Source organism: Brachionichthys hirsutus, chromosome 4, assembly GCF_040956055.1.
Source record: "Brachionichthys hirsutus isolate HB-005 chromosome 4, CSIRO-AGI_Bhir_v1, whole genome shotgun sequence".
Classification (NCBI taxonomy): Eukaryota; Metazoa; Chordata; class Actinopteri; order Lophiiformes; family Brachionichthyidae; genus Brachionichthys; species Brachionichthys hirsutus.
The window spans coordinates 15724814-15747990 of NC_090900.1; the positions used below are offsets into that span (position 1 = coordinate 15724814).

The 23177-nt window shown below is 46.8% G+C and overlaps 3 protein-coding genes across 3 annotated transcripts; all 3 read left to right on the plus strand.

Annotated features, from left to right (window-relative positions):
• Positions 1–1220: 1220 nt before the first annotated feature.
• Positions 1221–4862, plus strand: LOC137893362 (actin, cytoplasmic-like). The gene is made up of 9 exons (XM_068738821.1): positions 1221–1267; positions 2222–2346; positions 2421–2549; positions 2680–2790; positions 2979–3063; positions 3417–3578; positions 3656–3847; positions 3954–4135; positions 4225–4862. Exons 2-9 carry the CDS (start codon positions 2224–2226, stop codon positions 4366–4368), a joined length of 1128 nt encoding a protein of 375 aa, XP_068594922.1. The 5' UTR covers positions 1221–1267; positions 2222–2223; the 3' UTR covers positions 4369–4862.
• Positions 4863–7493: 2631 nt separating this feature from the next.
• LOC137893304 (actin, cytoplasmic-like) lies at positions 7494–11210 on the plus strand. The gene is made up of 9 exons (XM_068738760.1): positions 7494–7512; positions 8460–8584; positions 8659–8787; positions 8918–9028; positions 9217–9301; positions 9663–9824; positions 9902–10093; positions 10200–10381; positions 10584–11210. Exons 2-9 carry the CDS (start codon positions 8462–8464, stop codon positions 10725–10727), a joined length of 1128 nt encoding a protein of 375 aa, XP_068594861.1. The 5' UTR covers positions 7494–7512; positions 8460–8461; the 3' UTR covers positions 10728–11210.
• Positions 11211–13795: 2585 nt separating this feature from the next.
• Positions 13796–19669, plus strand: LOC137893282 (actin, cytoplasmic A3a). The gene is made up of 9 exons (XM_068738737.1): positions 13796–13852; positions 14791–14915; positions 14990–15118; positions 15249–15359; positions 15548–15632; positions 16181–16342; positions 16420–16611; positions 18379–18560; positions 18763–19669. Exons 2-9 carry the CDS (start codon positions 14793–14795, stop codon positions 18904–18906), a joined length of 1128 nt encoding a protein of 375 aa, XP_068594838.1. The 5' UTR covers positions 13796–13852; positions 14791–14792; the 3' UTR covers positions 18907–19669.
• The last annotated feature ends 3508 nt before the right edge of the window (positions 19670–23177 follow it).

The following is a 23177-nucleotide window of genomic DNA, read 5'->3' on the forward strand; positions in this document are numbered from 1 at the left end:
TTGGCCCAAAACCACAAAATCCTCGTTGTGACGCTCTTTGATCTTCACCGTTGTCCTCTGCACACTGGTGATAAAACCTGTTCGATGTTCTGGGTTAATTAAAAATATAATTCCATTCAACGCATCAACAGTATTTTCTGTATCAGAAATTGACCTTCCTGTTTCTTTCCTTTTATTCCTTCTCCCTTTGCTTCTCACTCTTGATGTCAGATCTGAGGACAATAAAGCTCAAGGATCTAAAAAACAAATATCTCCACGCACGTTGTCTTTGAACCAAATCTTAATTCTGCGTTTTTCTATGATTTAGGTTATTTTGACGAACGAGAGACGCAGCATTGTTGCCACTCGATGAGGATTTTCTAGCTTTAATTGCTGCAATAATTGTCTTGGAGTTTATGTTGTACTGTATATTGCACATTCTTTTCCAATGGATAAACGAAACTGAACTGGCGCAGTGGTAAGCGCTGTTGCCTCACAGCATGGGCCCGAATCCGGTTCGCATGTTCTCGCCGTGTCTGCGTGGGTTCTCTCCGGGTTCTTCGGCTTCCTCCCACCGCCATAAACATGCAGCTGAGGTGGATTAGTGACGCTAAAATTGCCCGTAGGTGTGTGCGTGTGTGCGTGTGTGCGTGTGCGCGTGTGCGTGTGTGGCTGATGGTCTTACCCTTGAGCGCGACATAATAATAAAAACGTGTCGGAGGGTCTACATGTTGCACCAAATAAAGCTCCTTCCACGTTTTCCTGTTCGTGAGTTTCAGGAGGAATTTCTTTTTTTAAATTAAAGCTCGTTTTTCTTTGTCCCTGAACGTCTCACAAAGATAAAATATCACGCACGTCAAGAAAGAAGAAAAACGTTAAACTTTATTATTTTTATTTGCCAACAACAACAGAAAACATGAAAAACAACAACTGCCGTCACCCCAGACAAACCTGCTCCTTCCGGTGTGATGAACCAATCACGGCTTCTTCAGTGAAATTCTTGCAACCCTGAGATACCTCAGGAACCGGTTCCGTCTCTCGCGCCCTGACAGGTGCTAGCGCCAGCCAATCAGAGCGCGACCCGCTTGAATCCTCAACATCTTGCTCACCTGGACCAATCAGAGCGCAAAGTCAGAGAGCATTACCTTTTACGGATTAAAGGCAACAAAGCGCCTCCACGGAGCGTCAATAAAACGGGTTCGGTTCACTTCCTGTTGCTGCATTTGACGACCGGAGCAGAGACGCACCCGCGAGACTTCAACCGCACGCTTGACGCTCACCTGCACAGGTAGGATGTTTGAACCTTTGTTTTGAGCAGGGAAGGCATTTATAGATCATGTTCAGCGGCATTATGTCACCCAGGTAACGTTTTAGAGCTTTTAGACAACCTCTCTGTTTTAAAAAAAATAAAAGATAAAGATCAGGTTTGAAGTGGAAAGAAAGAGAAAGTCCTGATGAACCAATATTTACTTGCTGCACAGCTGATTTACAAAAATGTTTTCCAGATGAAAATCTTGGTTGTAACCTGGAAGGTGAAACTCTTTACTACCTGCAGTTTAAAACTGAAATAAACTGAATCAGCAACGAGATCCACTCCAAGAAATGATGAACTAAGATTCAGAAGTTTGACTCTGAGCTGGAACTTAATTCCCTGATAAATCTCTTTATTCCTGCTCACTTGGGTCATTTCTACTTGGAGCTCACAAGAAGAGGATGACCCACAAAACTGCATTAGGCGACCACACCTTTACTTCACTGGAGGATGTGACTGAAAATGAAGGAATTCTTTTTTTTTTTTAAGGAGCGGCTGCTCCTCCTCCTTTAGTCCTTCCTCTTCCTTATTTGGAACCAAACTTTAGTCGTCTGCGATCTCTGACGATGTGATTTCACGATGTCTGTTTGCGGAACAGGAGTGGTCTGATCTACGCTGGAGGCCGAGTTAATTAGCATAAACCGGAGGAGGGTTCAAACCCTGAGAAACAACCGTCATAACCACAGAAAGAAAACGAGTTTTAACTCTTAAATGTTAGGATTTTGACGATTTCATAAAAAACAGTCGATGAGCGACTGTAGTTCCTGGAACTCTTTTGGTTCGTTCTTCAGCACCAGAGGAACCTGGAGTGATGCTGCCAGCCAGCTTGCATCACTCCTCGTTCCTTTTGGTGGATATTATGGGATGCTTCAGGGGTGTCATGTCGGGTTCTCCTGAAGAGTAATCCCATTACTTATTGTTTCCTGTCAGATATGGATGACGATGTAGCTGCTCTCGTTGTTGACAACGGCTCCGGCATGTGCAAAGCCGGCTTTGCCGGAGACGATGCCCCCCGTGCCGTGTTCCCCTCCATCGTGGGTCGCCCCAGACACCAGGTACTGAGACGTCACCTGCGTCCTCACTGTGAAGGACGTACAAAGGTGAAGAGTAACGATGCGTTTGTGTTCAGGGCGTGATGGTTGGGATGGGACAGAAGGACAGCTACGTGGGAGACGAGGCCCAGAGCAAGAGGGGCATCCTGACCCTGAAGTACCCCATCGAGCACGGCATCGTCACCAACTGGGACGACATGGAGAAGGTGACGTTTACGTGTTGGCAGGTCACCTGACGGGGGTTTGACTTGTGTCATGCTCCACTGGGGTCCAGTTCCAGCTCTTCACACTGAAGTCTGGTCAGGAGTTCACTGATTCTGATCTCCTGTCCTGTAGATCTGGCATCACACCTTCTACAACGAGCTCCGTGTTGCTCCTGAGGAGCATCCTGTCCTGCTGACCGAGGCTCCCCTCAACCCCAAAGCCAACAGGGAGAAGATGACGCAGGTGTGTTCTCAACCGACTAGTTCATTCTGACGGTGACTTAAACTGGGCTTTAGGCGGTGCTGGAACTCTTGATCTTCAACTTTAAACTTCTAAATGTGCTCTGTCTGCTACTTTCAGTCGGTTAATGCAACAACTGTAAGTGCAGGTCTAAAGTTCCTTTGTTCTCCGTTCTCATCTGTCTGGTCCAGATCATGTTTGAGACCTTCAACACTCCTGCCATGTATGTGGCCATCCAGGCCGTCCTGTCCCTGTACGCCTCTGGTCGTACCACAGGTGAGAGGTCCGACCTGTCGACACCGGAAAATACAGGACCAGTCATAAATCAAGGCCTCGATGATGACTGGTCAGAACGTACAGACTGGTTTAAACGGGTATCGAAGTTCTGCATGTTGGTGATTTCACTATTTATTAAGGCATGGACAAAAGGGCTTGTGTGAAGTTTTCATTAACATTTATTTGGAATGTAAATCGTTCCAGTGAATGTCTTCAACATGTAGAACATGAGACGACGGCATTCTGTAAAACCAGTGGCTTGTAACTTTGAGGGGCCTCTATGTTGCAGCAGCACCAAGTGGCCATAAATGGAACTGCAGCTTGATGGCTGATCAGTGTTTCTCTTCTTCCAGGTATTGTGTTGGATTCTGGAGACGGTGTCTCCCACACTGTGCCCATCTACGAGGGCTACGCTCTGCCTCATGCCATTCAGCGTCTGGATCTGGCTGGCAGAGATCTGACCGACTACTTGATGAAGATCCTGACGGAGAGAGGCTACAGCTTCACCACCACGGGTACAGTTTGATGGTCCAAACGTAATCCTGTTCTTTTGTGTCTTGTGGTTCTGACATGTTTGACGTTTTAACTCCAGCCGAGCGTGAGATTGTGCGTGACATTAAGGAGAAGCTTGACTACGTGGCTCTGGACTTTGAGCAAGAGATGAGTACAGCAGCTAGTTCTTCCTCCCTGGAGAAGAGCTACGAGCTTCCTGATGGACAGGTCATCACCATCGGCAACGAGAGGTTCCGCTGCCCCGAGGCGCTCTTCCAGCCTTCATTCCTGGGTGGGTAACTTGGGCAGACATTTAAAAGTCTCATGGAAGCTTTTCATTGTGGTGGTATTCAGCGGTTTGGTCATGAAATGATGTCTTGCTACATCTTTGTCTTCAGGAATGGAGTCTCACGGCATCCACGAGACGACCTACAGCAGCATCATGAAGTGTGATGTGGACATCCGTAAAGACCTGTATGCCAACACCGTGCTGTCCGGTGGCACCACCATGTTCCCCGGCATCGCCGACCGTATGCAGAAGGAGATCACCGCCCTGGCCCCACCAACCATGAAAATCAAGGTGCAGCTTAGTTTCCTGGCGGGTCATCAAATCAAACTTTGTATTTAGACTTCTAGCATTGGTGCTCAGTTTCCTCTCCTGTCCTTCAGATCATCGCCCCCCCAGAGAGGAAATACTCCGTCTGGATCGGCGGCTCCATCCTGGCTTCCCTGTCCACCTTCCAGCAGATGTGGATCAGCAAGCAGGAGTACGACGAGGCCGGTCCATCAATCGTCCACAGAAAGTGCTTCTAGAAAGTTCCTCCTCCTCTCTGGCAAGAATCTATGCAACGATGACGTCCAACTGGATCTCGTGAATTCTGGTGTCCTGGGTCTGTTTTTTACTGGTGCTGCAGATCAGCTGATTTACAGAAGGAAGTACTGGATGATTCCACGGATTCAATAACGATGAACTGATCAGGCTATGGACAAGAGTGGAGAGCAGCAGCTGCTGCTACACCCGAGTGTCTTTGCTAGCAGTGTCTCATGGCCGTAACGAGCTGCAGCAGATCTTTTTTACTTGTCTCATGTTCAATTAGATGTCAACAAATCTCCACAAAGATATCCAAGTCTTTCCTGTAAAGCTCACTTCAGGAAACCTTTCACTGCATGTTCCCCTCCCTGTGGCACACCTTCCTTTTTTTCTAAACAAATCTGTTCTTGTGTTTTACTGTTGGTTGTCTGTGCGCTCTCAGGACTTGGTTGATGTTTTGTGTTGTGGGCTCGGGGTTCAAGTAAAGTAACTTGGTTTCATGAACAAGTCTTACGTTTCATTTGGCGCTCCCCGCAAGGAGGGTGAGTGTCATGAAGTCCTTTCTTCTGCTTGGTCTATTGAGGCTCCGTCTTGGGTTTTTAGTTGGTGGTTCTCCAGTCGACAAAGATACTGCACTAATACACCATTAGGGTTATAAAATGATCAATCACGCCTGCAGGCAATCCGCTGAAGGCAATACCAGATCAATAGGTCAAGTTCGATATAAAGTAGTCCATTTGTTAAATCTTAGTGCAACCAAAGGCCATGATCGAAATCCAGTTATTGGTTTAGTAAGAGGAGACTGGGGGAGCTGATGCTAGCAAAACTGTCTACGGGGTTGTTGTCAGGGTTATTGTTTCATTGTCAGTCAGTCAGTTTTTAAAATGGAGGAAGCCACGAGGGTTTCTCTAGAAGAATTCCTGTCGTCTCTGAGTTATCGCGAAGGGGGTAGGGATCTATGCAAGTACCCCAGAACCTCCTACTTTCACCGTGTTAAAAGGTCCGAAAGGACCCGGTTGGGGGGTCTTTGGTCACGGCTGCTGAGCGAGCAAGGTCCCTCAGCTGGTAACATATCGAAGTTTGTCTGCCTGATTCATTTTGTGTGCGTTTAATTATTTCTTAGACAGGGTGTCGGAATTACCCCGACAGTTGTTCCTACAGTTGGTAGGTCACCGAGCTGACCTCTTGACCATGCTCTGACCTGGACATAAAGCCAAATATCTGTCCAGGCATCTATGAAGAGTTCCTGCAAGTGAAGGTGCTGTTTAAATTATCCCATACGACATAGCTCTGTTGACCGAGGAAAATGAAATAGCCACATTGTTAGCTTGCTAACTAGCAAATGCACATCATACATACGGTGTGCGTGGCTCACTGCTGCACTTCATCTTGGTTTGGTGAAACAATTCAATTGTGAAAAGTAATGTCAGGGTCAACTTAAGGCTGTTAGCTACATAATGGTCATACAAATAGATGGTGTTTGCTAGTGGTTAGCTACCAGGATAGAGGATAGAGTCGTCCTGAGGAGTTAAGCCATACAAATTACCACCGTGGACTTCCCTGATCTGATACACACTGGAATACATTTGTGACAATGAAAGATATGACTGCGGTTTGTGCAGTCATATCTTGCAAAATCGGAATCATATCAATCTGCATTCAATTCACTCACCAAGACAGAACACAGAGAACGTAGGACACATGAAGATTGAAGAAGACACTTCAGTCTGACGCTCAGGGGGTGTGGTCACACCTGGAGAGGCCCGCCTCCTGAAATCAGAAAAGGAGAATCGGGTATTTAAAAACATGTTTGGTCGAGTTAGACGTGAAAAAGGGAAGAGACGTTGATGTTGCTTCCTAAAAAGGAGCTGTTTTAGGTTTTTAAAGAAAGAGGCTCGCTGATGGAGGAGCTCTGGGCGGCGGCCATTGAGAGACGTGCCTGTACAGGTTCAGGGCGTGGAGACAATGACAGGAACACCTGAATTTAAAGTTGAGCTCTTCAGAAGCAGCTTTTCATGAGGGTGTCGACTGGCTGACGTTAGGAACCATCAGGGCACAGAGAGGAAAACGAAAACCATCTTATAATGTAAAAACGTACAAAAAAAACAAAGTGAGGAGTAGAAAATGATTTAAGCTGCAGTTTAACGTCCACTCGTCGTCCCACTGTCCTTCTGGTGTCTCTACGTCCTTCAGTGAACTTGGACACACGAAGCCGGAAACACGGAGACCTCCTCTTTACGGAAATATCATCCGTTTAATTCTACGTAAATCAGAGAAGTGTGAACATGTCAAAGGTCAGAAGTAGGACTGTCAGCAAAGAGACAAATACTGTCAATAATGTGATGCTGAAACTGACTTTAGGACCGGAGCAGAGACAAACCCGCGAGACTTCAACCTCACCAAAACTGAAAAATGATCAAGGAAACTGAGCATAAAGGAAGCAGCAGCCAGCAGGTCGGGGGCCGGATCAACCTGTTTTGAGAGGCGGGGGGGATTTACCTGAGATAAAGACATGAAGCTTCATGTTTGATTCTACTCTGGTCAGACTGCGTGAGATCATTCAAAGTCAAAGCAATGATTTAAAAAGAACTTATTTATTAAATGGCAGAAAGTAGCAGCGGTCTCCTGTTCACTCGCCCCCACCAGAGGGGGGGGGGGGGGGGGTCACCATCTGAACGACACATCCAAACAGTCAATGCAAAAGCAAAATCTCCCATCGAAACATCTGTAAAAACCAACCGCTGCACAACTGGTGAACATCCGCCGACTTTAAGGAAAACGACTTTATTATTTTGCAAATTGAGTCTATGGGGACGCATCAAACGTCCGCTCGACCTTCCGCTGCGATGAACCAATCACGGCTCTCCCCCAGCGGAATTCTTCTGCACACCTCAGGAACCGGTTCTGTGTCTCTTGCGTTGACAGACGGCAGTGAACCAGAGCACAGCCAGGTTTTAACCTGCTCACCTGGACCAATCAGAGCGCAAAGTCAGAGAGCATTACCTTTTATGGATTAAAGGCAACAAAGCGCCTCCACGGAGCGTCAATAAAACGGGTTCGGTTCACTTCGCGTTGCTGCATTTGACGACCGGAGCAGAGACGCACCCGCGAGACTTCAGCCACACGCTTGACGCTCACCTGCACAGGTAGGATGTTTGAACCTTTGTTTTGAGCAGGGAAGACATTTATAGATCATGTTCAGCGGGATTGTGTCGCCCAGGTAACGATTTAGAGCTTTTAAACAACCTCTCTGTCTTAAAAAAAATAAAAAATAAAAATCAGGTTTGAAGTGGAAGGAAAGAAAAAGTCCTGATGAACCAATATTTACTTGCTGCACAGCTGATTTACAGAAATGTTTTCCAGATGAAAATCTTGGTTATAACCTGGAAGGTGAAACTCTTTACTACCTGCAGTTTAAAACTGGAATAAACTGAATCAGCAACGAGATCCACTCCAATAAATGATGAACTAAGATTCAGAAGTTTGTGACTCGAAGCTGGAACTTAATTCCCTGATAAATCTCTTTATTCCTGCTCACTCGGGTCATTTCTACTTGGAGCTCACAAGAAGAGGATGACCCACGAAACTGCATTAGACGACCACACCTTTACTTCACTGGAGGATGTGACTGAAAATGAAGGAATTCTTTTTTTTTTTTTAAGGAGTGGCTGCTCCTCCTCCTTCTCAGTCCTTCTTCCTCTTCCTCATTTGGAACCAAACTTTAGTCGCCTGTGATTTCACAATGTCTGTTTGCGGAACAGGAGTGGTCTGATCTACGCTGGAGGCCGAATGAATTAGAATAAACCAGAGGAGGGTTCAAACCCTGAGAAACAACCGTCATAACCACAGAAAGAAAACTAGTTTTAACTCTTAAATGTTAGGATTTTGACGATTTCATAAAAAACAGTCGATGAACGACTGTAGTTCCTGGAACTCTTTTGGTTCGTTCTTCAGCACCAGAGGAACCTGGAGTGATGCTGCCAGCCAGCTTGCATCACTCCTCGTTCCTTTCGGTGGATATTATGGGATGCTTCAGGGGTGTCATGTCGGGTTCTCCTGAAGAGTAATCCCATTACTTATTGTTTCCTGTCAGATATGGAAGACGATGTAGCTGCTCTCGTTGTTGACAACGGCTCCGGCATGTGCAAAGCCGGCTTTGCCGGAGACGATGCCCCCCGTGCCGTGTTCCCCTCCATCGTGGGTCGCCCCAGACACCAGGTACTGAGACGTCACCTGTGTCCTCACTGTGAAGGACGTACAAAGGTGAAGAGTAACGATGCGTTTGTGTTCAGGGCGTGATGGTTGGGATGGGACAGAAGGACAGCTACGTGGGAGACGAGGCCCAGAGCAAGAGGGGCATCCTGACCCTGAAGTACCCCATCGAGCACGGCATCGTCACCAACTGGGACGACATGGAGAAGGTGACGTTTGCGTGTTGGCAGGTCACCTGACGTGGGTTTGATTTGTGTCATGCTCCGCCGGGGTCCAGTTCCAGCTCTTCACACTGAAGTCTGGTCAGGAGTTCACTGATTCTGATCTCCTGTCCTGTAGATCTGGCATCACACCTTCTACAACGAGCTCCGTGTTGCTCCTGAGGAGCATCCTGTCCTGCTGACCGAGGCTCCCCTCAACCCCAAAGCCAACAGGGAGAAGATGACGCAGGTGTGTTCTCAACCGACTAGTTCATTCTGACGGTGACTTAAACCGGGCTTCAGGCGGTGCTGGAACTCTTGATCTTCAACTTTAAACTTCTAAATGTGCTCTGTCTGCTACTTTCAGTCGGTTAATGCAACAGCTGGAAGTGCAGGTCTAAAGTTCCTTTGTTCTCCATTCTCATCTGTCTGGTCCAGATCATGTTTGAGACCTTCAACACTCCTGCCATGTATGTGGCCATCCAGGCCGTCCTGTCCCTGTACGCCTCCGGTCGTACCACAGGTGAGAGGTCCAACCTGTCGACACCAGAAAATACAGGACCAGTCATAAATCAAGTTTTGATCAACTTCAAACTTCAACTTCAAAGAAAGCTTTTAAGAATGTCTGTACAACGAAGACATCGATCATCATTTACTGACATCTCTTTAATATTACATCAACCTGCATCGTTGACGATGATGAGGCCGCTCAGTGAAAAACTTCACAGAAATAGTAGAACAAATTCTGGTGTTTTTGTCTTGCGCAGACTTGAAGGCCATGTGAGTTACATTTGCTTCATCTGTGTTGCAGCAGCACCAAGTGGCCATAAATGGAACTGCAGCTTAGTGCTTGGTGGCTGATCGGTGTTTCTCTCTTCTTCCAGGTATTGTGTTGGATTCTGGAGACGGTGTCTCCCACACTGTGCCCATCTACGAGGGCTACGCTCTGCCTCATGCCATTCAGCGTCTGGATCTGGCTGGCAGAGATCTGACCGACTACATGATGAAGCTCCTGACGGAGAGAGGCTACAGCTTCACCACCACAGGTGCAGTTTGATGGTCCAAACGTAATCCTGTTCTTTTGTGTCTTGTGGTTCTGACCTGTTTGATGTTCTAACTCCAGCCGAGCGTGAGATTGTGCGTGACATTAAGGAGAAGCTTGGCTACGTGGCTCTGGACTTTGAGCAAGAGATGAGTACAGCAGCTAGTTCTTCCTCCCTGGAGAAGAGCTACGAGCTTCCTGATGGACAGGTCATCACCATCGGCAACGAGAGGTTCCGCTGCCCCGAGGCACTCTTCCAGCCTTCATTCCTGGGTGGGTAACTTGGGCAGACATTTGAAAGTCTCATGGAAGCTTTTTATTGTGGTGGTATTCAGCGGTTTGGTCATGAAATGATGTCTTGCTACATCTTTGTCTTCAGGAATGGAGTCTCACGGCATCCACGAGACGACCTACAACAGCATCATGAAGTGTGACGTGGACATCCGTAAAGACCTGTATGCCAACACCGTGCTGTCCGGTGGCACCACAATGTTCCCCGGCATCGCCGACCGTATGCAGAAGGAGATCACCGCCCTGGCCCCACCAACCATGAAAATCAAGGTGCATCTTCGTTTCCTGGCGGGTCATGTTTAATCTGCGTTTACAATGTAGAACATTTGTTATCCTGAAATTTAGTTTATAATCTCTGAACTGCTGGTGCTTCAGTTTCCAGTTCTGTCCACCTTCAGAATAAAACCTTTTAAAAATATTTTTGTGTTTAGACTTCTAGCATTGGTGCTCAGTTTCCTCTCCTGTCCTTCAGATCATCGCCCCCCCAGAGAGGAAATACTCCGTCTGGATCGGCGGCTCCATCCTGGCTTCCCTGTCCACCTTCCAGCAGATGTGGATCAGCAAGCAGGAGTACGACGAGGCCGGTCCGTCAATCGTCCACAGAAAGTGCTTCTAGAAAGTTCCTCCTCCTCTCTGGCACGAATCTATCCAACGATGACGTCCAACTGGGTCTGATGCTTTTTACTGGTGCTGCAGATCAGCTGATTTCCACAAAGTGCCGGATGATGATTCCACGGATTCAATAACCATTAACTGATCAGGCTATGGACGAGTGGAGAGCAGCAGCTGCTACACCTGCGTTTCTTTGCTAGCAGTGTCTCATGGTAGTAACGAGCTGTAGCAGATAATTTTTACTTGTCTCATGTTCATCTCGACCAAGATCTCCCCGTCTGTCCCGTGAAGCTCGCTTCGTGAACCCTTTTAGTATCCCTGAGGCACACCTCGTCCCAATGCGCATCACTCAAGCCAAATCTTAGTCCTTTTCCGTACATCCTTCCGGTCATTCTCACCTGGTCACCAATTGCTCTCTCTCCTCTTGTCACCTGTTGCTGCAACTGCCTCTGGTCATCAATAAACCCTCTTCTTATACCAACCTCTACCTCGTCTCTGCCAGATTGTTCATTGTCTCTGATGTGTGACTTGCCAGTGTTTAGTGTTGGCCCTGGGTATCGACCCCTGCCTGTTCCAGAGTCCCAGTCCTGTCCCAGACTATGAGCTTGCTTTTGCCCTGCCTGGACTCGGTCTGCCTCACATCTGTTCTGTGTTTACTGGCGCTCAGAAGTACTTGAATAAAAGATCGTTGTGGACTCACCCGCCAGAGAGTATTACATTTGCGTCAAAGATCCACCCCAGGTCGGGCGTCACCTGCCAATGTCGCCAATTACACTTAAAGACATCCAACATGAGGTGCGTTCACAGGCCACTAGTTAAAGGAGGAATGCATGAACTCCTCAATTTTACAAATGAAAGTGTGTCTCTGCTAATGTCATCACTAAAACGTGAACAATCTGAAAATAATTTCTGGGCTGCACCGAAGCTGCGGGCTCGGCACACTCCCCGAGGTGTGGGTCGTTCTGTGGCTACAGTCTGGCCTCTGCAAACGTACGTGGGACGTTCCAGGTACTTTGGACCTTCTCGCCTGCCGTACAGCGAAGCTTATTCGCTTCCCAGATTTGCAAATGAAAGAGCGCGGGAGAGTCTGAAGCGTCCCACATCCTGAGGCAAAGAGACAATGAGTTTATTTAATCGTCTTCTCTGCCGGTAATCACGGGTTTGAGAGTTTGCTGCATTTTATTTATACAATTATTATTATTATTGTTTTTTACTGCACTCACCTGCTATTTCTTGTCAAAAAAGAATCTTTTTTAAGAAACATAAGCAACATTTTTTTGGCTGTTTTACTGCGCAACATGCTGTCAAACTCAAGGAGATACCGAGAGGTAGGAGAATCACGAGGGTCGGTTGTTATCTTCTTTCTTTTTCTGCAGCCATCCAGCTCAGGATCCTAAATTAACATGGAGACGCATGTCTGTTGCATTTGCAGAGCATTTCTCTGGCTTCCACAGCTTTGTGTCTCCTCGGTGCTGCATGTCAATCACTCTGGTTGATCTGATAAACGGTTTCCCTTTGGTCTCCCCAAACAAGCCCAGACTGGCCGGGGAATGCAGACAATGTGGGCTCTGCCCAAGGCTGCAAGTGATCCAGACCGGATCCCAACACTGGATCTTCCCGGCACTCCCCTCTGCAGGAGCTCAGTGTCACTAGGAGGGACTTCATTTGCAATTAAGTCCATAGAAGGACACATGAAGAAGACCCTTCAGTCTGACAATCAGGGGGTGTGGTCACACCTGGAGAGGCCCGCCTCCTGAAATCAGAAAAGGAGAATCGGGTATTTAAAAACATGTTTGGTCGAGTTAGACGTGAAAAAGGGAAGAGACGTTGATGTTGCTTCCTAAAAAGGCGCTGTTTTAGGTTTTTAAAGAAAGAGGCTCGCTGATGGAGGAGCTCTGGGCGGCGGCCATTGAGAAACGTGCCTGTACAGCTTCAGGGCGTGGAGACAACGACAGGAACACCTGAATTTAAAGTTGAGCTCTTCAGAAGCAGCTTTTCATGAGGGTGTCGACTGGCTGACGTTAGAAACCATCAGGGCACAGAGAGGAAAACGAAAACCATCTTATAATGTAAAAACGTACAAAAAAAACAAAGTGAGGAGTAGAAAATGATTTAAGCTGCAGTTTAACGTCCACTCGTCGTCCCGCTGTCCTTCTGGTGTCTCTACGTCCCTTCAGTGAACTTGGACACACGAAGCCGGAAACACGGAGACCTCCTCTTTACGGAAATATCATCCGTTTAATTCTACGTAAATCAGAGAAGTGAGAACATGTCAAAGGTCAGAAGTAGGACTGTCAGCAAAGAGACAAATACTGTCAATAATGTGATGCTGAAACTGACTTTAGGACCGGAGCAGAGACAAACCCGCGAGACTTCAACCTCACCAAAACTGAAAAATGATCAAGGAAACTGAGCATAAAGGAAGCAGCAGCCAGCAGGTCGGGGGCCGGATCAACCCGTTCTGAGAGGCGGGGGGGATTTACCCGAGATAAAGACATGAAGCTTCATGTTTGATTCTACTCTGGTCAGACTGCGTGAGATCATTCAAAGTCAATACAGTCAGTTATTAAAACATTTATAAAACTGCAGCGTTCCACGTTTTCCTGTTCGTGAGTTTCAGGAGGAATTTATTTTTTTAAATTAAAGCTCGTTTTTCTTTGTCCCTGAACGTCTCACAAAGATAAAATATCACGCACGTCAAGAAAGAAGAAAAACGTTAAACTTTATTATTTTTATTTGCCAACAACAACAGAAAACGTGAAAAACAACAACTGCCGTCACCCCAGACAAACCTGCTCCTTCCGGTGTGATGAACCAATCACGGCTTCTTCAGTGAAATTCTTGCAGCCCTGAGATACCTCAGGAACCGGTTCCGTCTCTCGCGCCCTGACAGGTGCTAGCGCCAGCCAATCAGAGCGCGACCCGCTTGAATCCTCAACATCTTGCTCACCTGGACCAATCAGAGCGCAAAGTCAGAGAGCATTACCTTTTATGGATTAAAGGCAACAAAGCGCCTCCACGGAGCGTCAATAAAACGGGTTCGGTTCACTTCCTGTTGCTGCATTTGACGACCGGAGCAGAGACGCACCCGCGAGACTTCAACCACACGCTTGACGCTCACCTGCACAGGTAGGATGTCTGAACCTTTGTTTTGAGCGGGGAAGACATTTATAGATCATGTTGAGCAGGATGATGTCACCCAGGTAACGATTTAGAGCTTTTAAACAACCTCTCTGTTTTAAGAAAAATAAAAATCAGGTTTGGAGTGGAAAGAAAGAAAACGTCCCGATGAACCAATATTTACTTACTGCACAGCTGATTTACAAAAATGTTTTCCAGATGAAAATCTTGGTTATAACCTGGAAGGTGAAACTCTTTACTACCTGCAGTTTAAAACTGGAATAAACTGAATCAGCAACGAGATCCACTCCAATAAATGATGAACTAAGATTCAGAAGTTTGTGACTCGAGGCTGAAACTTAATTCCCTGATAAATCTCTTTATTCCTGCTCACTCGGGTCATTTCTACTTGGAGCTCACAAGGAGAGGATGACCCACGAAACTGCATTAGGCGACCACACCTTTACTTCACTGGAGGATGTGACTGAAAATGAAGGAATTCTTTTTTTTTTTTAAGGAGTGGCTGCTCCTCCTCCTTCTCAGTCCTTCTGCCTCTTCCTTATTTGGAACCAAACTTTTGTCGCCTGTGATTTCACAATGTCTGTTTGCGGAACAGGAGTGGTCTGATCTACGCTGGAGGCCGAATGAATTAGAATAAACCGGAGGAGGGTTCAAACCCTGAGAAACGGCCGTCATAACCACAGAAAGAAACCGAGTTTTAACTCTTAAATGTTAGGATTTTGACGATTCATAAAAAACAGTCGATGAACGACTGTAGTTCCTGGAACTCTTTTGGTTCGTTCTTCAGCACCAGAGGAACCTGGAGTGATGCTGCCAGCCAGCTTGCATCACTCCTCGTTCCTTTTGGTGGATATTATGGGATGCTTCAGGGGTGTCATGTCGGGTTCTCCTGAAGAGTAATCCCATTACTTATTGTTTCCTGTCAGATATGGATGACGAAATAGCTGCTCTCGTTGTTGACAACGGCTCCGGCATGTGCAAAGCCGGCTTTGCCGGAGACGATGCCCCCCGTGCCGTGTTCCCCTCCATCGTGGGTCGCCCCAGACACCAGGTACTGAGACGTCACCTGCGTCCTCACTGTGAAGGACGTACAAAGGTGAAGAGTAACGATGCGTTTGTGTTCAGGGCGTGATGGTCGGGATGGGACAGAAGGACAGCTACGTGGGAGACGAGGCCCAGAGCAAGAGGGGCATCCTGACCCTGAAGTACCCCATCGAGCACGGCATCGTCACCAACTGGGACGACATGGAGAAGGTGACGTTTGCGTGTTGGCAGGTCACCTGACGTGGGTTTGACTTGTGTCATACTCCACTGGGGTCCAGTTCCAGCTCTTCACACTGAAGTCTGGTCAGGAGTTCACTGATTCTGATTTCCTGTCCTGTAGATCTGGCATCACACCTTCTACAACGAGCTCCGTGTTGCTCCTGAGGAGCATCCTGTCCTGCTGACCGAGGCTCCCCTCAACCCCAAAGCCAACAGGGAGAAGATGACGCAGGTGTGTTCTCAACCGACTAGTTCATTCTGACGGTGACTTAAACTGGGCTTCAGGCGGTGCTGGAACTCTTGATCTTCAACTTTAAACTTCTAAATGTGCTCTGTCTGCTACTTTCAGTCGGTTAATGCAACAACTGGAAGTGCAGGCCTAAAGTTCCTTTGTTCTCCATTCTCATCTGTCTGGTCCAGATCATGTTTGAGACCTTCAACACTCCTGCCATGTATGTGGCCATCCAGGCCGTCCTGTCCCTGTACGCCTCTGGTCGTACCACAGGTGAGAGGTCCGACCTGTCGACACCAGAAAATACAGGACCAGTCATAAATCAAGGCCTCGATGATGACTGGTCAGAACGTACAGACTGGTTTAAACGGGTATCGAAGTTCTGCATGTTGGTGATTTCACTATATTTATCAAGGCATGGACAAAAGGGCTTGTGTGAAGTTTTCATTAACATTTATTTGGAATGTAAATCATTCCAGTAAATATCTTCAACATGTAGAACATGAGACGACGGCGTTCTGTAAAACCAGTGGCTTGTAACTTTGAGGAGCCTCTATGTTGCAGCAGCACCAAGTGGCCATAAATGGAACTGCAGCTTGATGGCTGATCAATTCAATTCAGTTATTTATGTAGCGCCAGATCACAACGTAAAGTTATCTCAAGGCACTTTACAGGATTAGCAGGGAAAGACCTGCAGGGAAACACAGAGCCCAACTTGACCCACAAGAGCAAGCACTCTGGCAACGGTGGCAAGGATAAACTTCCCTTTAACGGGCGGAAACCTTGGACAGAACCTAGGCTGATCAGTGTTTCACTTCCAGGTATTGTGTTGGATTCTGGAGACGGTGTCTCCCACACCGTGCCCATCTACGAGGGCTACGCTCTGCCTCATGCCATCCTCCGTCTGGATCTGGCTGGCAGAGATCTGACCGACTACTTGATGAAGATCCTGACGGAGAGAGGCTACAGCTTCACCACCACGGGTGCAGTTTGATGGTCCAAACGTAATCTTGTTCTTTTGTGTCTTGTGGTTCTGACCTGTCTGACTTTTTAACTCCAGCCGAGCGTGAGATTGTGCGTGACATTAAGGAGAAGCTTGACTACGTGGCTCTGGACTTTGAGCAAGAGATGAGTACAGCAGCTACTTCTTCCTCCCTGGAGAAGAGCTACGAGCTTCCTGATGGACAAGTCATCACCATCGGCAACGAGAGGTTCCGCTGCCCCGAGGCGCTCTTCCAGCCTTCATTCCTGGGTGGGTAACTTGGGCTGACATTTAAGTCTAATGGAAGCTTTTCATTGTGCTTTGATTTCAAGGTCAGTCGATAATATAGTAATCTCGAGCAAAGGGATCCCCTATTTGACAACTAGGGTGATCAAAAAAGTCCATCAAAGAACGAGATTTTTGGGCAGAGTGTCTACTTTTGTCTCCGGACTCTTGCTGGAGCCCTCGTTCAGCCCCTTTTTGACTATGCTAGCACCTCCTGGTATTCCAACATCAAAATGTCCCTGAAAACCAGGCTCCAAACCTCCCAAAACAAACTCATTTGGCTACTCCTCAATCTGGGGCCCATGACCCACCTTCTTCCTGGACATTTTGCTAGCCTAAAATGGCTCAGGGTAGAAAACGGGGTTAAACAACTCAACCTGGGATTGGCATTTGAAATGGTCAGTGCAGCGCTGCTCTCAGTTCCCTCAATCCCTGCATACCTGAATAAACACCTCCAAAGATTTAGTGACAGCCACAACACTAGAGGGAGCTCAAACAACAACCTGATTACGCCCTCCTATAAGACAAACATGGGTAAATCATCTTGACTTTCTGCCCCCCAAGGGCGGAACTGCCTGACTCCTGTGTATTTTTAATTTATTTTGTTGCATCAATTGAGTAATTTAATATTACCGTATTTTCGCGACCTTATGACGCACCTGGTGATTCGCCGCGGTCTCATTAACAGCTGATTTTTCGGCATTTCAAACGTACAAAGGGCGCGCGGACCAAAAGGCGCCGGCGTGATGGGTGCGCAAAATAAAGCAGGAGCAAAACTGGGTTTGGTACTCGCGTCTTTAATCGTCATCAATCAAACAAGCATACTAGTGCGCGTTTTAAAAAATAGAGCCGGAGCAAAACAGAGTCATTAATCAAACCCATCAAAGTCCTCATCCTCTGTTTCTGCAGTGGACAGCTGCGCTAGATCTCCATCAAACGTGCCGGCCTCTTTCTTCACTGTCGGTCTCCTTCCGTGCCGTGCCGTGCGGCGCCTCGGAAATGGGGCCGGCTTCACAGAACAACAATGCTAGCAGACAGTTAGCCGAAGCAGCTACAATCCAGTCAAACGGTGGTGCTGCGCTGCCTTCCACTCTGAGTGGAACTGTGTTCTCCTGTTATCCAGCGCTCCCACGCAGCCCGCATTTTAACGTTGCGCGGTTGGAGTTCTTTGGTTAATGATGATAAGATGGCTTGCTAGTTAGCCCGTCAGCGCATTAGCTAGCTTCACTCCGGTTTAGACCGTATCGGTGAGATCGCCGCGCACGGAGTCGCCGATCGCAGGAGCCGAGTTGCTGCAGGTCTTCTTGCTTCCTCCGCTTCCTCCATGGATTCATTAATGCTGGATTCTCTCTCCGCTGCTCTATTCCCGTGTTCTGCTGCGGGACCGGCAGCCTCGGCAGCCACTTCCGTCAACACGCCATAATAGTTTACTATGGGCAGTGTATCGCTCCGCGAGGCGCCTGACTGAGTCCGCCTTACAACAACAAATAGGCCGCGCAGACCGATGGACGCGCGGCACGTTTTGAAAAAAATCTAAGACTTTTAGGCGCGTCCTATGGGTGTGAAAATACGGTAGTTGTTATTGTGTACTAAGGACTTTCAACAGAAACAAGACCGCAATGGCTTTTTTGAAATGCTCCTCTTAGACGGGATGCTTGGCTGTACTTGTACTGTAACATTCTATCTAATAAATATATTCATCATTCAGCTGTTTGGTCAGGAAATGATGTCTTGCTACATCTTTGTCTTCAGGAATGGAGTCCAATGGCATCCACGAGACGACCTACAACAGCATCATGAAGTGTGATGTGGACATCCGTAAAGACCTGTATGCCAACACCGTGCTGTCCGGTGGCACCACCATGTTCCCCGGCATCGCCGACCGTATGCAGAAGGAGATCACCGCCCTGGCCCCACCAACCATGAAAATCAAGGTGCATCTTAGTTTCCTGGCGGGTCATGTTTAATCTGCGTTTACGATGTAGAACATTTGTTATCCTGAAATTTAGTTTATAATCTCTGAACTGCTGGTGCTTCAGTTTCCAGTTCTTTCCACCTTCAGAATAAAACCTTTTAAAAATATTTTTGTGTTTAGACTTCTAGCATTGGTGCTCAGTTTCCTCTCCTGCCCTTCAGATCATCGCCCCCCCAGAGAGGAAATACTCCGTCTGGATCGGTGGCTCCATCCTGGCTTCCCTGTCCACCTTCCAGCAGATGTGGATCAGCAAGCAGGAGTACGACGAGGCCGGTCCGTCAATCGTCCACAGAAAGTGCTTCTAGGAAGTTCCTCCTCCTCGCTGGCACGAATCTATCCAACGATGACGTCCAACTGGGTCTGATGTCCTGGGTCTGTTTTTTACTGGTGCTGTAGATCAGCTGGTTTACACAAGGAAGTACTGGACGATGATTCCACGGATTCAATAACAGTTAACTGATCGACAAAAATATTCCGCTCCTTCCTCCGTGAAATTTGGAACGCCTTCCTTTTCTTAAAGGCGCTTGTTACAATGTTTGTCAGGCGTCTGCGTGCTCTCCTGACTCGGGCCGACGTTTTAACTCGGCCGTCCGTTATTGTAACCTTCACTGCACTGAACTTTGTCGTCCCAATAATTTGTAATTGAGATGTTCCCCTCTTCGCATGTTTCTTTTTGGACTCTTCATTAACGATAGATATTTTGAATGTGTTGCAAATTCTGCCGCCGTCATGGGGGATCGCCAGATCCATTTCATTGGTATGCCGGAAGGAAACCCGTTTCTGTGTGTGAGTTTAACGTGAGACTCATTTCTAATCCGTAATGGCGCCAGTGCACAGGGACAACCGCTCGTGCAATTTTAGGAGCCGACTGACCTACGTTGCATGTTTCTGGAGGGAACCGGCGAAACCCAACGGAGAACTGCGCCATTAAACTCTCCTGAGCAAATGAGAGAATTTGACGACATGAAAGTTAAAGAACTTCAGAGTGCAGTGAAACAAATCTCCCGCAGCAGCCGCGCATCTGTCAACACCTTGCCTGCAGATGGTGCAAAATAAATTTTCTACTGAAACTTACATTTCTTTGCTTTTTCTTGACCATGAAGTTTGTGTTTAGCCAGATTACTGGTCTGTCGTTAAAGGTGGGAAGAAGAAAGTCCGGAAGTCAAGTGTGAGGCTGGGCTGCCGCGTTGATCCCATTTGATCATGAAGCCCGCCGGCCTCGGTGGAGCGTAAGCCCCCACCGAGGCCGGACTGGATGGTCTCGTTGCTGCGTCGTCCCTGAACCAGCAGGCGTGCGTGGGCTACAGGCGTTAGTGGTGTTGAGGGTCACGGGGTCACAGATTGAACTGGAACTGGAACAGAGATTAGCCAACACTAAGTGTGAGCAAGTGATCAGGGAGGTGGGCTCTCAACTGCCCGCCCAATCAGAATCTAGGAATGTTACCGGTATAGACTATACTATTATGGCTGAAGAAATTAAATACAATTTACGTAACTTTTTGAGTGTGCGAGATTCAAATTTGTCCCAGTAGCTAGACTGGTAAATTATGTTCAAAGCTTAATTTTAGAATTAATGCTGCCATGGGATGAATACTTAGAATAAAGGTCAAGTGTATAAATATTCAGCTACCTGTCATTTAAATACTTCATATTTGAAGCGGTTGTGCTTCCTTGACTGGCATAATTTCACTACAGGGATCTGAACTGGTAAAGTATCTCCTTCAGGTAACTGGTACAAAACTGAAGCAGCAGTAGGAGGCGTGGCGTCTGGTGGCACGCCAGCTCCAGGCTACGACCGTATAAGGAGAGAAGGTACACGCCGTCAGAATATAAATTCACAAGTCAAACTCTACACGCTGAATCTTCCTGTCATGTGTCACTAGGAGGAACTTCTATTGCAATTAAGTCCATAGAAGGACACAGGAAGAAGACCCTTCTGTCTGACGCTCAGGGGGTGTGGTCACACCTGGAGAGGCCCGCCTCCTGAAATCAGAAAAGGAGAATCGGGTATTTAAAAACATGTTTGGTCGAGTTAGACGTGAAAAAGGGAAGAGACGTTGATGTTGCTTCCTAAAAAGGAGCTGTTTTAGGTTTTTAAAGAAAGAGGCTCGCTGATGGAGGAGCTCTGGGCGGCGGCCATTGAGAAACGTGCCTGTACAGGTTCAGGGCGTGGAGACAATGACAGGAACACCTGAATTTAAAGTTGAGCTCTTCAGAAGCAGCTTTTCATGAGGGTGTCGACTGGCTGACGTTAGAAACCATCAGGGCACAGAGAGGAAAACGAAAACCATCTTATAATGTAAAAACGTACAAAAAAAACAGTGAGGAGTAGAAAATGATTTAAGCTGCAGTTTAACGTCCACTCGTCGTCCCACTGTCCTTCTGGTGTCTCTACGTCCCTTCAGTGAACTTGGACACACAAAGCCGGAAACACGGAGACCTCCTCTTTACGGAAATATCATCCGTTTAATTCTACGTAAATCAGAGAAGTGAGAACATGTCAAAGGTCAAAGGTCACTGACCTGTCAGAAGTAGGACTGACAGCAAAGAGACAAATGCTGCCAATGAGGTGATGCTGAAACTGACTCTTGGATGTTAGCAGGGTGCTAGCACAAGAGAACGGGTTAGCATTCTGCTACCAGGCTACAGTCAGGATATGAATGCAGCAGATGAACTAATTCGCTGACCGGATGCATTCTGGTGACATAATAAGGACACAGTCGAACCCCACGTTGTCTTTGACCTCTAACAGGAGGACACGGAGCGTCACAGCCCGACGAAATACACTTTTTAGTTTAGGTGTGCTATAAATCATAAATGGCTTCCTCATTTTAATCAAAACTGGATTTACATGTGAATAGAGTTGATATAAAATAAAACCAAATGATGAAGAGGACAGGACGGGGAGAACAAATGCTGTACCGGCGCGCCGTCGGTTCCGTAAGTCGTTGGTAACGAGCTGCAGGATTTACTTGCAGCCTAAAAGACAAACCACAGACTTCCTGTTGCTCGCTCTGGAACATCATCTGCTGCAGAATGAAGAACCTGCCTGACACCACCCAAATTTACATTTGAAAAAAAATGCTACTGACTTGAGAGAAAAAGCAGCAACAGAAAAATTAGCTTTTTCAGTGCAGAGAATTACAATGTGGAGCACTGAGCAACATTTAAAGTGAACTTTTTAGGCTTCAAAGACCAAAAACAACATGATTTAGTGTCTGACAGTAAACAGGTAACCTCCTGCACTCTTCCCCGGCTGTGGAGCTGAAAAAGAGCCCCACTTTAAAATGTCTGTGACTTCGGAAACTCTCTGACAACATGCACAGAATGAGCAAACTAAAGTTCCTGACAAAGGTAGACAGACCCAGTATTCATATGTGTGCATACGATCCTAAATGATGATATACTTGTGGGGTATATATCCAGAGAGAACGCCGTTCGATAGCTGAATGCTAACCAGTTCGTCTTCTGCTACACTCTGCTAACAGGCTAAAGTCAGTTTTAGCATCGCTTGCTGATTTGTGGCTTAATGTTACTGTCTAAATGTCGACATTCTGAGTAGTCACAGTGGTTGTTGACACATTTACACATCTCTCATGTTGGTAAATAAAGGGAAGTTCAGATCTGAGATCATATTTAAATCATCGACATATGTCTGTTAAATAAAAACATCCATTCTGCAGCTTTCAGATATTTTAAACTTTTTGTCTTGATTCCAAATTTCCCAAACTAAAACGAACAAAATGTGCAGGTGAGTGTTCATAGTTTTTAGAGTTGGGGGCTTGATGGGGGTCTTCACTTCCTACCGTAACAGCTAATGCTAATGCCCTAACGCTACCACGATGAAGCCACACTCCGAAAGGTGGAGACGCATACCTGTTGTCATGGTGATCTATGCTGCATCTCTGAACTGGTCCCAGTTTGTGAGTTAAATCAGAGGAGTTAAACTCCCCCAGAATAACCCCACACTGCAAACAAGGGTCAGGGGGCCTCCTCAGGGGCCCCGCAGTTCATTTTAGCCCCAGCGGCACCAATGGCTTTCATCAGCCCATGCATGAAATGCAGAACCAGAGTCAAAACTCCAAGATTTCTCAATCATCTTGAATCAGTGAAATCAGCATCTGAATGGGATTTATTTTTCCAAAATACTTGAATGAGGACAGAATGACTAAATATGAGCAAATACTTGAATTATTTTGCGGAAGTGAGTCTTTATTAATTAATTGCACCTGTGGGAGTGCAATGATTTTCCAGACAATGGCCCGATTGTCTGGGACTCCCCGGAATATGGGATCTCACGATGAGCCTTTCCTGTCACAATAAAGGATAAATGAAATATAATTAATATAATACCAGTACCCAGATACACCTCCATGTTACTCAACGTTTTATTGGATCAAGATCAACTCTGACCCACTTTTAGATCATTTTATTTTAAATACATCTTGAAGACAATCAGTTCAGAGGAACAGTTATGATTGCTCACTAACAGCTGATCCAGGTAGAACAGACACCAACTTTCCATTCTACCATGTTTATTTGCTTGAGCTTCTCTTGGGGCAAAAGTTCGGTTAAA

What these genes read in the sequence shown, in the direction of transcription:
- LOC137893282 (XM_068738737.1), top strand. Translation starts at nt 14,793, where the DNA reads ATGGATGACGAAATAGCTGCTCTCGTTGTTGACAACGGCTCCGGCATG. An exon ending in CTACAGCTTCACCACCACGG is followed by an intron (nt 16,343 to 16,419) that starts GTGCAGTTTGAT and finishes TTTTAACTCCAG; the next exon opens with CCGAGCGTGAGATTGTGCGT. An exon ending in CACCAACCATGAAAATCAAG is followed by an intron (nt 18,561 to 18,762) that starts GTGCATCTTAGT and finishes CCTGCCCTTCAG; the next exon opens with ATCATCGCCCCCCCAGAGAG.
- LOC137893362 (XM_068738821.1), top strand. Translation starts at nt 2,224, where the DNA reads ATGGATGACGATGTAGCTGCTCTCGTTGTTGACAACGGCTCCGGCATG. An exon ending in ACTGGGACGACATGGAGAAG is followed by an intron (nt 2,550 to 2,679) that starts GTGACGTTTACG and finishes CCTGTCCTGTAG; the next exon opens with ATCTGGCATCACACCTTCTA. An exon ending in CTTCCAGCCTTCATTCCTGG is followed by an intron (nt 3,848 to 3,953) that starts GTGGGTAACTTG and finishes CTTTGTCTTCAG; the next exon opens with GAATGGAGTCTCACGGCATC.
- LOC137893304 (XM_068738760.1), top strand. Translation starts at nt 8,462, where the DNA reads ATGGAAGACGATGTAGCTGCTCTCGTTGTTGACAACGGCTCCGGCATG. An exon ending in TGGGTCGCCCCAGACACCAG is followed by an intron (nt 8,585 to 8,658) that starts GTACTGAGACGT and finishes GTTTGTGTTCAG; the next exon opens with GGCGTGATGGTTGGGATGGG. An exon ending in CTTCCAGCCTTCATTCCTGG is followed by an intron (nt 10,094 to 10,199) that starts GTGGGTAACTTG and finishes CTTTGTCTTCAG; the next exon opens with GAATGGAGTCTCACGGCATC.